At 40.0% G+C, this 21,393-nt stretch overlaps 1 protein-coding gene across 1 annotated transcript in view; it reads right to left on the bottom strand.

Annotated features, from left to right (window-relative positions):
- Nucleotides 1–21,393, bottom strand: part of AFF3 (AF4/FMR2 family member 3) — a 317,614-nt gene that overhangs the window by 262,600 nt on the left and 33,621 nt on the right. The window contains exons 2-3 of the mRNA XM_042868275.1: nt 6,786–6,906; nt 1,483–2,277 (exon numbers count right to left, since the gene is read on the bottom strand). Coding sequence (XP_042724209.1) covers nt 1,483–2,277; nt 6,786–6,906 — 916 coding nt within the window. The remainder of the gene's footprint in view (nt 1–1,482; nt 2,278–6,785; nt 6,907–21,393) is intronic.

Raw genomic sequence — 21,393 nt, 5'->3', positions numbered from 1 at the left:
TTCTAACAATACTTCTTACTTGCAGATAGTGGCAAGTGAGAAGTCTGAAGGAGGTAATAATAGCTAAATGGATATTAGCATATGCCATTACCTGATCTATCTGCACAATTACAGCAATCTGTGAATGCTAAATTTGCTTATCACATCTGACTTAAGTGCCTAAAACAACCCCTTTTCAGTAACAACATATCTCTTCAGAATGGTTTGGAACTGATGGAACTTAAACTTAGAGAAAAACCACATGGGCATAATGTCTACAGGAACTGAGAAAAGTAATTGCTTCCAGAGAGACTTCTTTCCTCAACCAAACTGAAGAGGGAATACAGCAGTCAACTCCATTTCTGAAAAACAGGCATTAAGAGGCCAGAGAGCTTTACCAAAAATTAGAGTTTTCTTCTCCTTTAGCAGTGCCAGGAAATTTTTTTAAAAAAAGACTAAAAACATTTCAAGGCACACCACAGTCATCAAATAAGAGTAAACAATCAGTATATCTCTGCTCTGAGACGCTATCATTGATTCAGTCAAATAAAATCATTCAGTCCTATAAATACTATAAATTGTTTAAGCCATGGGAGCTCTGCCAGTTTGCACAAGAAGATGTGACCATCTTTGTATAAATGTAAACGGTCTCTCAATACACCCATGAAATAAAAAAAACCAACATTCTTCATTCTGCCGAAAACAACCATTCCCTCCCCACCCAAAAAACTCAAAACAGAAAATCATATAATACACAGGTGACAAAATAAGGTGTCCTAATGTAGCCAATGGAATGTGAAATAAACAAACATAAAATAAGCCCAAACAGATACCTTTCACATCTACTGCTAATAACAGAAAAGTTGCCTAGAAGTTTTTTTGGATATGTTCTCACCTTTATAGCAAGACTGATTTTTATAGACTGTGTTTATTTAGGAAGAAAACCTCGGTCTGTTTGAAAATTGATTTGAAAGAGAAGATTTTATGAATGACAGTCTCATTGCTACATTTTTATCTATTCCACAGATCTCACATTGCTAACTATAATTTATCTAGATTGTAAAGCTACTTTGACATCATTGAGGATGGCAGAACTACTTCTGATGCCAAGCACTTCATTTAATCACTGAGAAAAAGAAGAAACTCAACTGAGTATGAACACTGTGACATAACATACAAGCCTTGCTAAAAGATGAATTTAAAATATCCAGACATTGCATATGGACATTCAGGAAAAAAAAAAAAAAAGTAATATATACTATTAGAAAATGTGGCACTGAGGAGGTGTTATGGACCTGAAGACATTTTGATGTTGAGATATCTTTACATCACCGTGTGGTTGCTATTTGCATGTCAATGTTTGCAAGGTAAAAAATAAATATAAAAACTAAGACATTAAAAATATGTAAAGAGACAGATGCAGTTTGCAGTTCTAAGCTGCAAGTTCTAAGATCTATTCATCTATTCAGGACAGGATGTCATAAAAAGCATCAAAACACATACCTCTTCTTGCTTAGGAATGTTGAACTTCGTTATCTTTGACTTGGTCCTGGCCGAATCAGGTTTGTTAGAAGGCACTCCCCTGTACAACTTGGTCGTCTCAGTCAATAACTTCAGCTTTGGAGACTCATCAGGGGCCTGGTCTTGACCGTCCATTGGCCTCACATAAGCCGTTGGTTTCTGCTGAACCAGACTGGGCTTCGAAGCAAGAGATGGTGGGAAGTTCTGGACACAGTGCCCACTGCTGTGCTTTGAGGGTCTCTCTTGCACTTGAGCTCCTCCTTCTGAGCCACAATTTAACTTTGCTGGCTGCTGCACTCTGCTGACACTGTCACCTAGTGTGGCTCTCAGTGAGCTTTGCTGGGCAGCATTGGAGGAGGAGGAGGTGGGACTAGATGCATAGCGTTTCAGTTTCTCCAGACCGGATTTTTGGTTTGCCAGTTTGAAGTCACCCTTATGGGACTCCAGTGAGCGGTGTCCATGCTTGCTGGCTCTCTGCTGACCTTCTGAAGCAGCATTGTGCCCAGCCTTCTGCCAGCCCATTGTGGTACTTTTGCTCTGCTGCGCAGGTAGGGCTGCTGGTGCGGAAGAAGTGTTGGAAATGGAAGGAGGAGGTGGCGGTCTTGAGTCGGCGATAAGAAGTTCATCGGGCTTGGGGAGAGGTGTCTGAGGAACCCCAGGTTTTGGAACCCCAACAAGGTGGCTCTGATTTGATCTGTCAGTTAACAAATCTTTCATTTCATCATAGTTGCCCAGTGTATTCTGGATGCGATTAGAGAGCTCGTCCCCCTTGTTAGTCTGCAAAACAAAAATTGAGTGTTCTACAACAGTCAACCTAAGACAAACAAAATTCCCTGCACGCTTCTGCTGAAATCTTTACTGAAGTTGCACTCTCTTATTCAGCAGCCGTGTTGAGGGATGAAATCGAAAATCCTTATTGTCTCTGAAGATACTTGTCAACATCTTAAATCTACCCTGAACTGGAAAAGCTATAAAGGGCCTTAGAGTATATAAAAAAAGAAATCTATCACTGGTATCATGCTGTAGTTAAAATATATTACCTGGAAACTAGAAAATTTATTATTGCAACTACACAGAACAGTTTGGATTAAATCTGACCATGATAAAACTTTTCCTATAGCCCAGTGCAAGCTCTCCTTCAGCCATGAATGAAAATATTCCATTCCTGATTACCTTCTCTGCCTCTTTAAGTTTTCACATTGCATCTGGGAAGCCATGCAAGACCCAGTGTAAGCACTGAATGAACTCTCTGGTCTAAGCCAGCCAAATACTGCAAGATGACCTGAAGGCAGCTCATGGGAGAGTGGGAAAACTACAGATCGTTACATCCCTCTGATGAAAGTGCTCTGTTGGGATGTTCACTCCAGAACACTCTTCCCTTTGGGAAAAATGAGTAAGTAGAACTCCCCAAATTCTTGAAAATACTCAGTATTTAATTGTGCAGCAGTGGAGACACAGTCAGCATTTCCACCCTTGAAGATTAATCATTGTTTTTGAAATCATCCATTTAATTCCTTGTTTGAAAGGAAGAAGCTCCACAAAGAAATAAAACAAGTGGAAAAAAAAAATACTGAAGAAAGTTGAAAATTATTTCTTTAAAAAGTCACTGGAAAAGGAGTATATCATTAGCATCTCTGTAGCACAGATTTTTCTGAACCCTATCAAGAATCAGGTGTGTGATGTGCTTTGTTTTGTGTTTTCAGAGGAAGATAGTAATGAGATAGTGGTGTTCTCCTTTCTTTCTTCCAGATATGGAATCTCAATGGGGAAACACTCATATGCTTCAGAAGGCCAAGCTATCATCTCTGGATCCTCTGTTTAGAGGGGAAACAGTAGCTTAGAGATGAAGGAAGTAAAAGGATTGGAAAATAACCTCTTATATACAGAAATGTGAAGGATGTAGTAGGAATATCAATCACTCTGGAAATGTGGGGATTTTTTTTTAAGAATTCCAATAAAATTGAAGCACTGATTCACAGTCAACATAGCTTAAGAAGGGAATGTTCCTTCACTTCACAAGAATCACACAGATGTCCTAGAGAAGAGGAAATTACTTAAGAGGCTTCAAAAGTGGGAACCATCAGGCGTATCTAAAAAGAAAGTGTTGCAGATGAGTTGCCGAGCTCACAGCTTTAACTGGGGTAGGAAGCATGTTCAACTCAGGCAGAGTAAGAGGCACAGAAAGAGTCTACATGGGGATGCTTGGTTGGTACAGTGGTAAAAACTGAACAGCTGACAATGAAGATCTGGATGATCAGATTTATGGCTATCTGCAGTTGGGCTTATTGATCTTCAAGATGGTTGGAGATATATTCATATGTCTCCTGGGGTCTGTGGCTACTACACTTAGGTATCTTCTTGACCAGAATTATTATTTTCTGAAGGCATAGAGAAGTTTGCTTTTACCCAGTGGATCTCTTCTGTCCCTCCAGTGGACATTCAATTTGTGTAGCTATCTTGAAGAAAGATGCATTTCAAGCTTCCCTTAGGGAAGGAGATCTACGCTTGGGTCTGTGCCCAGCCTGTCTCAGCCAGCCTGTGCCTCAGGTTTCCTTCCCTCCCAGGAGCACAGCAACAAGGACCTCAGAATGGAACAGGGCCCCTAATACCCATAAGTCTCCTCCAGCACAGACCATTTGTGGGGCAGCTCTCTATCCAGTTAGATCAATGGATGCAAAAGAATTTATCTTTAAGTTTTATCCCAAAAAATCCAACTTGCCTAACAGATAGTCAGTTCTATCTCATGACTGCTAATTGGATGGGAGGTAAATAAAAGCCTAGTTGCAGATTATCTATAGACTGTCACTAGCCCAGACAAGTCAGTAGACTATAGGTATGATACGAAGGTGATACAGAGATGCCTGTTATTGAGAAATGCCAGATAGCCACAAAAATAATTGCAACAAAAAGATCTAATGCTTTTACAATGGAACATGCTGTGACTGGTGGGTATTGTTTGTTCCTTCTGGATACACTGGGGCATCGTGAGGGGAGAAGATTTTGTGCTGGGCTGAGCTCAGCTGGAATAGTTCTCCTGGGAAACAGCTGGGACCTGACGTAACTTGCTGGGAGCTTTAGATGTTAAAGCTTTTCCTATTATTTGCTCTGAAATATTGCTGGCTTTATTTAATCACTCACATAGGGAAAACATAATCACAAAATGAGTAAGTAGGAAAAGCATTCTGTGCAAACATTTATAACTTACAGTGCTCTGACATTCTTCAGTGTAGGATGTATTCCTGCATTTGAAGACTTGCAAGATCCAGCACTTTGAAAAATAAGCCAGATGGTTGCATGGAAGGCCATCAGATTTTTTTCTCCATGAAAAACACCTATGTGGTTAATGGGTCAAAATATTCTGTCCATGAAATATCCAGAATGAAATTCTGTATTTTTATCTCCCGCAAAATACATCTCTAGTAAAAGACAGTGGATTTCCTGGAATCCTTCCTAGAGGGTTGCTATGGATACTTTGAAATTAACTGGATAAGGCGCAACTGAAAGAGTAAAGATTTTTCAGGGAATCTGATGTTTGAGAAAGAGTACATACCATTTAAGAGATTTCCAGTCTGTCTTTGATTTTCAGATATGGCCTTCTGAATGGCAAATCCTTTGCCAACACCTTTTCTAAAGGATAGTCCAAATATGGCCATGATGTTTACAGGTGATAAGCAGGGATGGAGTCCCTATTCTGATTTTCTCGTGGGATACCTGCTAAGCACCTTCACTGCTTCTACAGACTGCATCCACTAGTTTTCATCCATTCCTGCTGTAGATGGAATTATTCTGAGGTTGTGCAAAGATCCCTTTAGATGTCATAAATAAATCAGAAGCTACTGGTGAGTCCGTGATACATGAAGTCTGTAGCATGACAGTAAGTACATTGAGACAGAGGTAATAATCCAAGTGGGTACAGTTTTCCAGCTATGCCACTTTTGTAAGTGATTTAAGCCTCAGTATACCTACTTTCAATACCACAGACAACACAGTATCAGAGACCAAGCAAAAAAACCAGGTCCTTTTTTTCTTAGGAATATATCCGATTGGATCCACCAAATGGAAAATTATTAGTCCCTATTGCAGTGGAGTCTTCAGTAAATGCCAAGACACGGCTAACATGTTTCAGGCTTTTTTCCGTGCATTAGCCCTTGATTGGTCTCACAGTAGACTTTTTCAAATGGAGCCTTAAGGAAGATTTCAAGACATTTCCCATGGTTTCTAAATGCCTTTGTAATGAATCTGAAATTCAGGCAGCTGGAGGTCAGCTTCAAGGCAGGCAGAACTGTCTTCTATCATGGGACATGGTTTGAAGGTGGTAGATCTTCCTTTTTTATTAGGAACTAGAAACAACAACAGTCTGGAAGGATTAGCAAGTTAAAAGGTGACCCTGAGACACGAGCAAATGCTCAGAAGTACTGAAGTCAGGTGCAGTAGCCAAATGCCAGGTCCCTCATAGGACTCTGGAAAGTGGCACTGAGTATCCAAAGCATCAAGGACAAGTGAAGCAGCATGGAGGGGAAAGGCTTCACAGTACGGTGGATTTAATAGCAACTTGGGCATAACTGGAAGGTCACAGGAGGAGATACATGATGTTGTTCTAATGCACACAGGCAAAGTCACTGATTAGCCAGAGGAGAGAGGCACCCTCTGTGGGATACTACTCTCTGGTCCTATCCATAAAGGCTTGGTTTGCAGGCTTCTGGAGACAGTAGTTATGTGCAGAGCATCCTGCTGGATCCTTCCAACAGGAGGTGGGCATGGTTGTGTCTCACCTTGCTGTTTCCACGAGGATTAAAATAAGGAGCTGAATTACTTCTGCCTTTGCTGAGGGCAAAACATGCCTAGCAGACAAATACTGTTGGTACTGCTTACAGGAAAAAAAAATAAAAACAAGATATTTCATCACATTAACCTTGGCCAGAGCATGATGTTTACTGTATAGCTTGACCTTCACACATAACTCTAACACAATTACTTTCTCCTATGTGTTGCAGAAACAGGGCACCATCACCTTCACCTCCTAGTTTTAATGCCATCTCAAATATTGTTAGGACATTTCTCATTTATTTCATTCTCATGTGCTGCTGAACATTATAGGAAGCTAATGTAAGAAAAATCCAATTCTCAATGAACCATAAATGTTCTATGCAAATTTTGAGGGGCTGGCACTTGTGGGAGGTTGTTGAGACCTGGACAATACCTTCTGCAGGCTGCGATTTAATACTGTGAAATAAAATAATAATAATAATTAAAATAAAAAAGTCTCCCGGACGGAAAGCATCTACCTTATACGGTTCACTGAAGAGGGAGTAACTGGTGTTAAATGTGCCATCCTCCTGCTGGGCCTCCTGATTTCTCCTTTCCCATTCTTTCCTGCGCAGCACGTTTCTATCCGGCTCGTAGACACTACAGCAAAAAAGAGGAATAGATTTTTAGAGTTAAAAATTAGCAAGCAGCATATAAACCAGTGTGAATTTGAAAGTGAAGAACTCTGGTTTGCAGACAGATGGCAAAAAATAAGCAGGAACATGAATCAGTTGAATGCCAGTCCAAGCAGACCGGGGAGGCTCTGGTCTCTGGGAATGCTGATGCTTTCTTCACACAGGGAATAGATAATTAAATTCTTGCAGAAGAATAGAAAAGGAATCGCAGAGCAGGATCTAGTCTGAACAGAACCTCACTGCTTGAAATGTGACAAAGGAAATATCTAAGCAACTTTGACAAAGATTGAAAGTACTCTTAAGGCAGATGGTAATTACAGCTATGAGTAAATAGAAATTATGAACATATTTCCACTTATGACATATCCTCTGAGTGTTGTGTGAGAATGCTCCTTTTTTTACATGGATGTGTTTCTGTAGTGATTCTTTCATTAACTAGCTCCCTAAAGAGCTGTTAAAACTACATGCTGTAGTGGTTTCCACAGTTAGGCTGCTTCTTCTGATCTCTGTTAATCAGCCAAGTCATGAAACTACTGCTGAAACAATTCCTCTTTCTGATGGATTTGACACTATCACAACTATAGGGCACGAATACATGAATACTAGCATGACAGTGTATATACGGCTGGTGGAGTGTAGCTTGAGAGGGAATAAAATCACTGTACTACACAACAGTATTAATTTTTAGAAATGAATTAGACACCAATATAGACATACAAAATAAAAAAATAACTTTTTTTTTTTTTTTCAGAACTCAACTACAATGTGTGACATCATAAAACAGAGTCCTTTCCCCGAATTTCCTCAAAACAACACAGGTTTAGGCATTTCCTCCTGTACATTTTATTCTCATCAAAAGAAATCCAGTGCATCCAATCAGCTCTCCTTGTTATTTCAGGACGAGTTGCCTATTTTGCCTAGCTCAGCTAATGCCTTTCTTCTGGCACTGTAAATCTGTAAACCAGAAATATATATTAATGTCATGTAAGTGCACCATGTGTTAATGAAAAAAAAATGTTGCCTCGCTAACCACTTCCTGGTTAGCAAAACATATGTTGCATTGGCTTCCCACGTGATATTACCTAGTGTGCCTCGGGCAAGCCTGCAAAAAGGCCACCAGCTATCTGATTCTAATTCTAGACTTGAGAGAGCTGAAAATATATAGGATATGTTAGATGCTGGCAGATTTAAAAACAATGCTTTAGCAGTCACCAAATGAACACAAAGCCTTACGTTTGCTTGCTAATGCTGCTAACTTTTCCCAGACAGATCTGCTCTCTCAGCGAGGTCTCACTCGAGAGGCTGCATCAGACCAGATCCTGGTGGGCTATCAGGCAGCCCTTCTGGAAGCCATCTATGGGCAGATGCCAAAGTTGGAGCTGGAGTTTATGGAGAACATAGGATTCTTCCTCCAGGAAGAAAGGTGTAGCAAAACAACCCCAAGGGCTCACATAGTGTGCACTGCTGATGCCAAGGAGGCTAGGTAGTTGCCATTCACTGCTCCTTGACCAGTAGTCCCCAGTCAGTACTGCATGCCACCTCAGCACACTCCTCTCCTATAAGCTGGGGTAAGAGTCCTTTCAACAACTTCTGTGTCTGTTGTAGGCTTTCTGCCACCAGGAATAACCATTGCTGTGTGGATTTTCCTGAACTTGCAGGGATCCAGTTATAACTTCATCCTCGGCTGCCTTTCCCCATCCCCTGTTGACTCTTCCAGATGTTTTGCATTTGGACTGCAGCCTGCAGTCAAATAGAGATGGGCAGATTCTCTGAGATTAATTATAATACTGATCTCTACCCAGTTTCTTGAAAGTAAACAAGTGTAACATTCTTCACTACGCCTCACAAATTTGAAAATGCTGTGGTGCAATACTCCTGAAGTGGAGAGGCTTTTTATTATTTTATTTGATGGAGACATACAAGTCTCCAGTATCCCTTTTATTTGATGAAGGCCTATTTGATGTAAGACACAAGTTCTCAGATTTCTGAACCGTTTTCCCAAAGGAGATGTTCACTCTTTGCCACAACTCACAGCCTGCAATAATTCATAATGATTATGCAAATAGCAAAACAGTGTGACAATGCCTAATATGCCACCTCTAAGCAGTAAGTTAGGAAGAGCAGCAAGTCAAGAGCTGCATTCTTTCAGTAATGCTAGATGGCAAAATCTCCAGCATTTGCAAGGCTGCTCCTTATTTGCATGAAAGCTGTAAGATTCACATGTCCTTGAACGCATGTCACCAAATGTATTTATTTTGGTTCAAGGAGAATACTGCCAACTGCTACAATTGTCTTCACTGCAAACACTTCACTTAATGGAAAACGATCCTTTTTAATAGTTTTCTTTCGAGCTTCCTTTCGTTTTTTAATTTGTAGTTTAAAACATTCCCAAGTGCCCGTGTACCTTTTAAATCATTTACATTGTGTTCATCTTTTCCGTAGAGTTCACAAAGAATCTCGAGATTTTTTTCTCACTGGAACATCTGTGCATATGTGTGTGGTGTATGTAGATATGCATATGCTATGTGCACACTCAGACATCAATTTACAAATTAAGAATTTTGATACGGTAAACCAAAATATGGAAGCAGTTTTGCAAGACTGGGTAACCAAAGAACATACAAGCAGTCATCTCTTATAAGTCAGCGTCATTTATATTTGTTTTATAGAGGTCAAACTCCAAAAGGATGAATTTAAATAGATTTTAAATGGTATATTGTTATTTTTAAAATGCTGTGCATCTTACAAATTAATGCTCAAAGGACGTGAACTGAAGCATGAGTGATGGTTCAAATACCTTCAGAAGTTACATATGAATAAATGTTGTATTATAAAAATCACACTACCCTGCATTTGGCACACTGCTTTAAAAACACACTTTGATTTATCTGAGCCCTATGATCTGCCAAGAGATGCACTGAGAAGGAAACATCTACTTGCTAATTGCGTCCAAACACCAGAGTCTGAGGCTCGAAGCACTTTCAGCGCACCTTTATCCCAGTAACAGTAGGTCTACCTCCCCTGCTTCTCCTAGGATACTCTGAATAAATGCCATTCTCAGGTGTTCTACAGATCAGAATGTCAATGGGTTGCTGAACTCCTCAGAGGAGGCACAAATAACAAACGTCAAGCTGCTGCGATGTCATTGGGAAGGCCACCTTTATGGTTACCCCCTCTGTGGCTGTGGCTCCCACTTGATGGACAGGGAGGGTGGCTGCTGCCTCCCCCAGCACTGACCTCTTCCCAGCACTGCCAGAAGTGCTTGCAGCCTCATCACGCTATTCCTGACATCAGAAGGAACCGCTTCCTTCAGTCCTTAATTAGAAATAGACACAGCTGGCTCAGGGGACAGCCTGGGAGCAAAGCAATAACCTTACCTGAAATACCTGGGACTGTATTTTAATCTCTTACAAAGTCCAAGGTGTTATGTAGTCTCAGGTTAGGCTGAAAGCAATCATATAAAAAGCCTAAAGTTTTAGGCTCTCTCTTTTCTTTTTTCTTTTTTTAAAGCACACTATTTTTGACACAATTTTTACCCCCTCAGACATCACTACTTGGAACAAATGGAATAAAAACATCTAATCTCCATGGAGACAATGCACCAGCTTTGTCAATAGTGGTGTCTCCATCCCTGGAGGTGTTCAAGAACCATGTGCATGTGGCACTGAGGGACATGGTTAGTGGGCATGGTGGGGGTGGGTTGACAGTTGGACTGGGTGATCTGAGAGATCTTTTCCAACTTAATAATTCTATGGGTTTTTTTAGGAAATGTCCTCAAACTTTGAACTCCAAGGAAGACGCCAGCTCCCAGCAGCAAAAGCACTGCACCTTTGCTGGTATGTCACAGCCTTTCACAGCCATTTGGTGACATTAACAATGCTGCCCGATGTTTTCAGAAACCACAGAATTGCTACATCACCATGGGGAGACTCAAGGAATACGCAGTTATTTAAATAACAGATCACCATTTTCTGACAGCCCAATTGATACCACTTGCAAGGACTGAGCTGCTTTCTCAGACGCTGTCAGCTTACACCCAGACATCCTCATGTAAGCCCAAACTGATCCTTCTTTTCTCACAGCCAACTAAGAGCCTCCATATGAAATACGGTCAGACCGCAACAGTAACTCCCAGCACTGTGGAAATGAAACCAGCTCCAAGCCCCCAGGGACAGGGACTAACTATCCCTGGGGAGTGTGCAGAGATGATCATTTTCCAAATGAGAAAGAAAGAAAATAGCAACAACAACAGAAACCAAAACCCCAAATCCGTACTGCAAATGAATGAAGGATACGGGAGATTCCAGGATAAAACAAGAAATGGGAACAAGCTTTCTGTGAGGAAACATTTATCTTTAAAATGAAAAATTAGCACACAGTCATTTCTGAATTATGAGCAAGATGTGAACTGTTTCAAAGCTATGGAAAACAAGCATATACACAAATAAAAAAGGGTGATATTAAAAATAATAAACTTTTAAATGTTTTTTTCTGATAATTCTCAGTATTTCCCTACAAATTGCAACCTGACACATGATTCAAATTACTAAATTTCAGGTTGAAGTGAGGACATTTTGTGAAATATTTAATAGTCTATTTCTCCCCTGAATTACCAATTTTATTCCAAAGTAGGTAAAAAGAGTAACTCCAAGGAAAAGCTTAAACAGTGCAATAAAAAACACAGCCCAATCCTGATGCAGGATACTGATTATAAAACTGGATTCAGAATGGAAACTGGATTCTGAATTTAAGAGAGCTGTGATTCTCATATCTCTGTGATATCTTAAAACACAAAGGGATGAGCCAACTTGAGACCTTGTAAGGGCAATAGCCTCAAAAGAAGAAGGTTGAATTTTGACAAATTAATTACAACGATTCAGGTTATGTTTCTTGCTGAATTGCCAGGCAACATTGGAGCACCATCATTTAATGTCTGTTTTCTGTTTCACTGCTCACGTCCATGCTTTTTGCTGGCCAGCTTCTCAGGGCCAGTTCCTTTTCAGCTAAGTATAAATAATGTCTATTTGGGAACTAATTGCTAGTGGTTACGGTCAGCTCTTAGAGATGGCAGCCTCATATTTTTGAGCCTTAAATGTTTTCCCTAATGACATTTGAAGTACCGGTTCGATTATAACAAAGGGGGTGACTTTGATGACCAAGTGACACAATCAATAAAATGCCTTCCTTGGTTGCAACTGACATTTTTTTAGACTTTTTATCTCTCTTAAACAGCAGAAGTTAATTTGAGGATTTTTACAGTATTTTTTCCCATTTACAAACAGAAATGCCGTGGGGTAAAGCAATTACTCTGATTTACTGTTTTCTCTTTGATTGAACATAAAGATGTAGCAGGGTCTCAAAAAAGCAGTAACTTAACAAACTGTGCTCCTACCCACAGACAGATAAAGTACCTACTTTGCTATTTCAAAGAGTTTACCTCCAGGCAGCAGCACAGAGCAAACATCAATCAATGACATGTGTCTAAGATGAGATTGATGTTTACTCTCACAGCTTTTCATCTTACATCCAATAAATTATTTTTCCTTCACCAAAATGCCTGGTTAAATTTCATTTTTCACTTTGCAGTATCAGTTTTAAAACTTCTAGCTTCCAGCAATTTTAAAGCTAGGATTCATTGACGCTTCATCTTTTACAGCCTGTTTATGATTTATATTAACCATGAAACAGTGCCGCACAAACATGAATACGCTCGTGCAGAGCTGAGCAGGGCCAGCCACATGCTAGGTGGCAGGTGCGGGCAGAAAGGTGCAAGATTGCTTTAATTATGTGCCTGGAAACACTGAGATGGAAACCAGGGGTTTCATTTGCAGGGGTAGGTATATAACATTCTTGAAATTAACGCACGTAGAAATATATATCTATAGCTCATGTCTGCAAAATCAACATCTGAGTGTTCAAAGTAGGTCTTCGAGGACCCATGCTGGGCAACTGGAAAGAGCCAAAGAAGGCTAATTGTGGGTGCAGTTGGTATCGTGGAGGCACTCGCACCTGGCATTCACAAAATGTGAGGTCTTTTCATGCAACCTGACTGAATTTTAAATACGTGCTGAAATACTGACAAAACCTATGATGACTGCAATTGAGACTGGAATCTAGGCTGTTGAATCACAGCAGTAAACATCACAACAGAGGACCATTAAAAAAGAATCCAATTTAGTTCAACATCTGCTGGTGCAAGAGCACCTCTTCCAGCTCTGCTACAGATAAAACATGCACATTTTCTTCCCTTAGCAGAGTTCTACCCAATGAGAGAAATAAAAACCTTACCAGTGGTATACATAGATATGAAAAATATCACCATTCACAAGTAATAGATAATCCTACACTCAATACCTTACTGTTTTCTTTTGGGCTATAAAGTGCTGGTGTTCTTTCTTATAACCCTAAAACTGCTAACAAAAATACCTAAATGGATGGAGATCTAATAATGACAAGGAAGCAAGGAAGAAGCAGAACATTTCTATTACCTTTAATTTTACATATTAAGAACTAAGCTTCATGGGAAGATTTGCTGTGCTTCTCTAGCAATGTGTTATCTGAAAGAATATTCATATATTATAAATTCATCACTGTTAATAAGCTTACACTTTGAATGAGTTTTTATTTTTTTTCCCCCCCATAATTCAAAACTATGGAGAACTATTAAAAATTCCTGAAGTAAATGGTGAGCTTAGTTGTCGAGTAACAGATATGGTAAGATGAGATAGAGGAAACAATTCCTCTTGTTCCCTAATCCATATGTTCCAGGAGGAGAGAAAGAAAACTCAAGACTGAATAGCACACAACAGACTGAGCACAGTAAAGCCCTTTTGTTTGATTTTGTTAATGTTACTTTTACCTTGTAATTCAAAAATACAGCTGAAGGGATCAATAAAGAATTCTTTTTTCTGCCCAGCCTAACACGGCTAAACTCCCTGGGCTGTGACACAAGGCCCTACCTAATTTTGCCTTGCCTGCATCTGATCCAGGCTCGTGTTACATCTACCCGCCAGGGATGTCAGACACAACACCCCACTTGTCTGATTTTTTTTTTTTCTTTAATGATTTCTCTTTTCAATGGCCTCCTTATTCATGGGAAATTGCTCCAGTTATTTTGTGCCAAATACAGAATTTGTTTTTTCCTTGAAACTTCTTTGTTAGGCTCTCTACAGTCATAAGTAGTCAAAATTTCTACATATATATGAAACACATTTATAGACATAATTTATATGTATTAATCAGTCGTCTTGCTTATCTATGCAGATGACGTGCACACTGAGGCAAATTATTTCTGTAGTTTGGTGTCCACTTATCTTGCCTAAGTGGTGTCCACTTACATTGCTTATTGTTGGGACAGAACATTTTAAATGGATTGAAAAAATCCAGTCTTTTAGAATCTATCTGATATTTTGCAGCAATTGTTTAATTTTACATTAAACAATTAAAATAATTTAATTTTAAATTAAACAATTAAAAAGAAATAAAACTTTACTCAAGATTTTGTTATCCACATATTTGCTGCAAACTGGATTTAATGAAAGTCTTCAGTGGTAGTTTCAATAATTAAACAGAAAAACAAATTTCCTGAAAAATTTTCAAAATGATCACAGAATCACAGAATGGTTTGGGTTGGAAGGAACCTCAGAGCCCACCCAGCCCCAACCCCTGCTGTGGGCAGGGCTGCCCCCCACCAGCTCAGGCTGCCCAGGGCCCCATCCAACCTGGCCTTGAGTGCCTGCAGGGATGGGGCACCACAGCTTCTATGGGTAGCTGTGCCAGCGCATCACCTCTCCCTGAGTGAAGAATTTCCTTCTAACAGCCAACCTAACTTCCCCTCTTTCAGTTTAAAAGTTTAAACCCATTCCCCCTTGTCCTATCACTATCCACCTGTGCAAAAATTAATTCTCCTCATGCTTATAAGCTCTTTTCATGTACTGGAAGATCACAGTATCTCCCTTCTCTTCTCCAAGCTAAACAATCCCAGCTCCCTCAACCTTTCCTCACAGGAGAGGTGCAAATGCCTTGTTCCATCTATTGTTATTTTTTTTAAAGAATTTTTTAGACAAAAATAAACCGCCTTGCTCCTGATTTTCTTTAGAAACTCAAAGAGGATATTCTTTCAGCGGGGCTCCGAACAGTGATGCACCTATCCATAGCTAATTGCAGGCCTGAGAAGTACACTGAGCTACACTTCACATAGCACAGAAAATGTCAGAGCTCTGTAACCAGCAGAAAAATATTATCACAATGTTTACCCTGGTGCAACTTGACTTGAAGCAGCAAAAGCAAAAGACTGTCATGAAACATTAAGGCCAGAACTTTACCACTAAATAGATAATAAAAAAACGTTCCTGGCACAGTAGCAAAAGAAGCAAAATTTCACAGGGTTCCACAGCTGACGAAGACTCCTTTCATAGCTTTAATTTGTTTAGCTCCATTCCTTCTGGCACTATTAAGAACCTCAGTGAAACATCAGCAAAAGTCATTCAGAGACTCAGAATCGGACTGTAAAGGGTGCCAAATTTGGTCTGTTTTTATATTCTGCCCCCTTTAGTTTAGATCAACATTCAGAATTATCTGATGTCCAAAAGGCACCAAAACACAGCACTGGCTGCCTCCTGTGTGCAGTGCAGCACTTAGGATTGCAGAGCTGTACAGTACTACAGTTTCTTGGAAAGATCGAGCTCAGTATTTCATTACAAATGTGTCATCTGTTAGTAGCCATCAAATCTATGACTCATGAAAATGTCTATACATGTTTTATTAACAAAGCAACATTTCCAATTTACTCTTACAGTAATGTGCAATGACTGAAGGTTCATCAGGGTTAATCAAGCAAATGATGTAAATTTTATATTGTATTATGTTACGTTTGGTTTAAAATAGATCTTGAGTGACAATCTTTTTTATGTGTTAAATCATGATTTACAGAGTTATGGAAACCACACAACAACCCCAGTGTGAAACAAATAATGAAGAAGTTGGTGTATAAATCATCAGACTTTATGTATTTCCAGAAAATCACTTCTTCTTGGATACTTCAGAGGACAGTGACTGAGTTCAGTTTCTGTAGAAGCAGGATCAGTGTTTTGAGATGCTTTAGTTTATTCTTCTTTTGTATGTTAGAAATGGAAACCTTACCATAGCATTTTATAGACGAGATAGTACTACAGAGGAATCATTGCAATACACAGGTGAGGCTGAGGTGAGGCTGAGGTGAGTTTTAAACAGATGTATTCTAGCTTGATTAGCATCTAGCAGATGATTGATGTCTACATGCTAAAAATAAACAAGGATTATGTTAACAACTTCACAGAATCACACACAGCATCAAAGAATGGTCCCTTGGAAGGGACCTCAAGGATCATGAATCTCTAACCCCCCTGCCTCTGGCAGGGCCACCAACCTGGGGATTTAATGCTAGACCAGGCTGCCCAGGGACCCATCCAATCTGGCCTTCACATGCAGGTAAAGCAACAACCAAAACAGTTAAACCCTATGCCAACTGTAGAGATTAAAATAAATAAGTAAATAAATAAATAAATAAATAAATAAATAAATAAACATCAGTTATAGCAAACATCCAAAATAATAAATCCATTTAAACCACTTTGCAAAGAAACTGTGAATTTTTTTTTTTTTTTTTTTTGCATTTTTTTAAAAATAATTATTATCAGTTTGTAAGCATAAAATCTTACTAGGGGAACTACAGGTTTCTGTCTTCATTCCACTCAATCAGGATATAATGATAAAAAATTGGATCATGCATAAACACCTAAACCTAAACCCAAATCCAAATCAATATCTTAACATATATCTGATTCTGGTTATAAGATCATGCCCAGAGAGTGGTGGTCAGTGGCTCAATGGATGTCTGGATGGAGATCACTGACAAGTGTTGTCCCTCAGGGGTCAGTGCTGGGACTGGAGCTCTTTAACATCTTCATCAGTGACATCGACAGTGCAATCAAGTGCACCCTCAGCAAGTCTGCAGATGACACCTAGCTGTGTGTTATGGTTGGCACACTCAAGGGACAGGATGACATTCAGAAAGACCCGGACAGGCTGAGCAGTGGGCCCAGGTGAAACTCAAGAGGTTCAATAAATCCAAGTGCAAGGTCTTGCACCTGAATGAAGGCAACCCCTGTACAATAGCTGGGGGACGTAATGATGGAGCACAGCCCTGCCAAAAAAGACCTGAGGGTACAGGTGGATGGCAAGCTGGTCATGAGCTAGTGTGCCCTCACAGCCCAGAAAGCCAACTGTATCCTGGGCTACATCAAAAGAAGCGTGGCCAGCAGAGCAAGGGAGGTGATCCTGCGCCTCTACTCTGTGGTGATGAGACCTCACCAGGAGTACTGTGTCCAGATGTGGAGTTCTTAGCACAGGAGAGACACAGACCTGTTGGAACGTGTCCAGAGAAAGGCCACAAAAACGATCCAGGGAATGGAACACCTCTCCTACGAGGGCAGGCAGATAGAGCTGGGGCTGTGCAGCCTGGAGAACAGATGAATTTGAGGTGACCTTGTAGTGGCCTTCCAGTATTTAAAGGGGGGCTATAAGAAGGAAGGAGACAGACTCTTTAGCGGGGTCTGTTGTGATAGGACAAGGGGAAATGGTTTCAAATTAAAGGAGGGGGGATTTAGACTAGACATAAGAAAGAAGTGTTTTTATGGTACAGGTGGTAAGACACTGGTACAAATTGCCTGGAGAAGTGGTGGATGCCACATCCCTGAAGACATCCAAGGTCAGGCTAGATGAGACTATGAGCAACCTGATGTAGCTGTAGGTGTCCCTGTTCATTGCAGGGGAGTTGGACTAGATGGCCTTTAAGGGTCCCTTAAAACTCAAATGACTCTATGATTCTATGATCTGGTGATCTATCTATCTAATGCTATGCAGACAGCTTGCTTTAATAGAACTAAAAAGACCACTGTAAGAAGTCTGGGTTCAAGAAACTGTGATAGCTGTGGTTTACATACAAATTCAGTCTACAGTGAAAAAGTGCTTATATGAGACATGTTGCATTCCCCTTTCACAAACAACTAGCACCAGCTAAACAAACTGCATGTCACTAGCTAGTTTCTGTAAAACACATTGAACATATCTAAACTGCAGCAAAATGAAAATTTCTTCCCAGTTTTTTCTTCTGAATGTATAAATGTAAACAAGACTGAGGCTGATGCTTAACCAGTTGTCAAGACTGCATTAGAAAGATGCACAGCACAGAGAAATCAACAGCCTTTAAGTTTCTTGTTCATTACATTCTGCTCACTCTGTGCAGCTCTGCCGTATTTTGATATGTATTCTCAAGGGATGTGCCATCAAAATTAGGAAGCAAGGTTAGCCAAAACCAGCATACCCATGCATAAATGTACAGTTGAACTCCATACTTAAATAAAAATGCATACATGTTAAAATGATGAAAAAGTTAAAACTTTCATACTGTGTGATTGGTGTAATTCATGTGTGCCCCTTACACATGCTATCCACAATTCATTTTGCCTCTGAAGACAACTATATCGTAATTTGTGCTGCCCATCTTCAGAGCTGCACAGAGAAGCACCCAAGCACTCCATTTCCTAAGTGACATGCAACAGTCACTTAAAAGACAATTCATGTATTTTCTCTCTCACCGTGTCCTAAAAACATTTGAAACAAATTTAATGTTTGTGCCTCTCTTGGCACTCTGTTTCCGTCTAAGGAGAGTAGTGGTGACAAGGCCAGGCCACAAATCCAGACCAAAATGTAACATGCCAGGAAAACAAAACCCTAAACATAACAAAGCACAACAGTGTGTTTTAACTCACAGTAACAGCATGACTGTTCTCATGTCTCAGTTTCAAGCAGGTCAAAACGTCTTTATATTGATCTGAATTGGAAGGCAGTAACACAGAAATAACAAAAGATACCCAGATGCTTTAATGGCGGGGATAGATGGAGAAGCCACTCCAGAAACATCCATACAGCAACCATGCCAAAGAAGCAGATGCTGTGTGCGGAAGGGCATCAGCCTGGTTCCAGTCCAAGGTAGGGAAGCAGTGACATGATGAAGCAAGATGCAGCACCGTGCCCCCGCTCCTGCAGCTGCCTTGCCCTGGCCGTTGTTTTCTCAGACAATTTTAGTTTTACCAACCACAATGAAAGCTTAAGAGAGATGCATTTTATTTTTACTCTACACTTTATTTGAAGTCTGGATTCATAATTTGCAGTAAATTGTAAGGGTATCATTTACCTGCATGGTATAAAGTGTAAAATAATTCAATGTTTCAGTCTGACAGTACTGAGAAGTGTCTAAATTCTATATATTACTATAAAAGCATAAGGAGGAATCTAAATTGTATTTATTATTTTAAAAACACAACTTTAGGGAACACCTACAACATTTCCATTTCAATCTTTTGTGGCAAAGATCTCCTTTTATTATGGTAGGAAGCTTAGAAATCTGTGGATTGTTTTTTTCTGCAATTTTTTAAAATGTCTTAAAACTTCAGTTTGACTTTTTCTCACTCTGGCATTTGAGAATATAACATTTGTATGTCCTCCCAGAAAGCCTGGTGAAGCTGGTTTCATGGAAACAACACAGGAGGACAAAAACCCTCCTCTGACAGGTTGTGCATTGAACTCACCAAAATTAGAATAATAGAATCACAGAATGGCCTGGGTTGAAAAGGACCACAATGATCATCTGGTTTCAACCCCCCTGCTATGTGCAGGATCCCCAACCACCAGACCAGGCTGCCCAGAGCCACGTCCAGCCTGGCTTTGAATGCCTCCAGGGATGGGGCATCCACAGCCTCCTTGGGCAACCTGTTCCAGTGTGTCACCACCCTCTGTGTGAAAAACTTCCTCCTAATGTCTAGTCTAAACCTCCCCTGTCTCAGTTTAAAACCTTTCCTCATTGTCCTAATTAATTTTCCTCTTTCTCACTAGGGAAACACAGTACAGACAAGAGGAGTCAAAATACGCATTTGCTCACTAGCGAGCAAAAGGAAAAAGGGAAAACAAGGCTGAAGGAAATTCCTCTCATGTTGCAGTTCAGAAAAGCCATGCTTAAGGTGCTTAAATAGGAAATCTTCTGCAACAGAAAAGAGTGGTAGAGGACGAACCCATCCTGCGTTGTTATCAGCCTATGATCCCACAGTTCTCCAACCTTCATTTGGTTAAGAATGGACAGGATTTTGGTGACAAGGCCAGCTCTATCTTGACCACTATCCAAGCGCTTCACTGAAACTCATGTTCACAGTGCTAAAAATTGAGCACTTATAAGGGTGCAAATCACAGTTTGGATTTAGCTGCTCCCAGGCTCTCAGGCTCTGTAATCTTAGAAATCATAACAGTAAAAACCCCCACAATGGATAACTGATTTCTTGTTACAAAGTTACAAGTGAACCTTATGGAAGATGGCTTAAGATTTTAAAGACATGGGACAACTCCACTAGCTTTAACACTGCTTTTTTTTTTTTTTTTTTCCCACCAAAATCCTGCATGTCAGAGGGGAGGTGCTCCTGGATGGGGCTGCAGTACGAATGAAGAGCAACGATTCTGCAAGCGTTGCTTGCTGGCAGAAACCTGGAACATCACTGAACAGAAACCTAACAGAGCTGCTTGCTGTCCCCTGCCATCGTCTGGATGGGCCCCAATCACTCAGGTGTGGGGAGAGAGCACAAAACCAGATCACTGCGGGTGAATGTGATTTTTATTCGATTCCAAACAAAGCACAGTATAATTCACACTTGGTAACTGGAACATCCCAGTGCAAAAAATAAACAGAAGCTGCTATCAGCAAGAGAATATCTTGTTGCTAGCATGCAGCATTAAACAGAAAACTGCTACTACAATCGGCCCTCCTTCAAACTTTCTGATATGGCAATGTCAACATGGCTGCTCAGTAACAAAGGAAATAGCAGGGAGTTATTTCCTTCTAGGTAATGGAAAAGCAAATGACTTACATAAAGATATTCTTTATTTTATTATTTTATTTTAAAATACAACTAAAAGAAAAGCCCAGAGAATTGTTTCAGTTTTGAATTTGGGACTGTCTCTTGGAAAACTGTGGCACAAGTGTGAGAATATCCATGTTCCATTTTGCTGTGAATGAAGATAATATCTCAGCAAATCAACGACAAAGGTTTGTCAAAGGTTCCCGAGTTTTTAAATAATCCTAAAGAACATTTTGCTGCTTCTGATGCGTGAATGTCAAGGCTACCTAATTTGATTCCATGATAAAGAAAAAGCAAACTTTATCAGAAAGTCAGAAAACAAATTATGAAAGGGCCAAGACACTAAATGAAGAGGAATAGACAAGCTGGGTACACATGAGTATCTAGCCGAAGATAATATTATTTAAACTTATTCATTTCAAATTAATCTGTTCTCTAACAATTTAAAAGCCCAGCCTTAACATATTATGACATATTTCATTTTATATACACAAAATAGAAAAAAACAT

This window comes from Lagopus leucura, unplaced genomic scaffold (genome assembly GCF_019238085.1).
Source record: "Lagopus leucura isolate 7727_CA_CO unplaced genomic scaffold, USGS_WTPT01 Super-Scaffold_100001, whole genome shotgun sequence".
Taxonomy (NCBI): domain Eukaryota; kingdom Metazoa; phylum Chordata; class Aves; order Galliformes; family Phasianidae; genus Lagopus; species Lagopus leucura.
The sequence above is the reverse complement of the archived record's forward strand: the minus strand, read 5'-3'. Positions and strand labels throughout refer to the sequence as shown.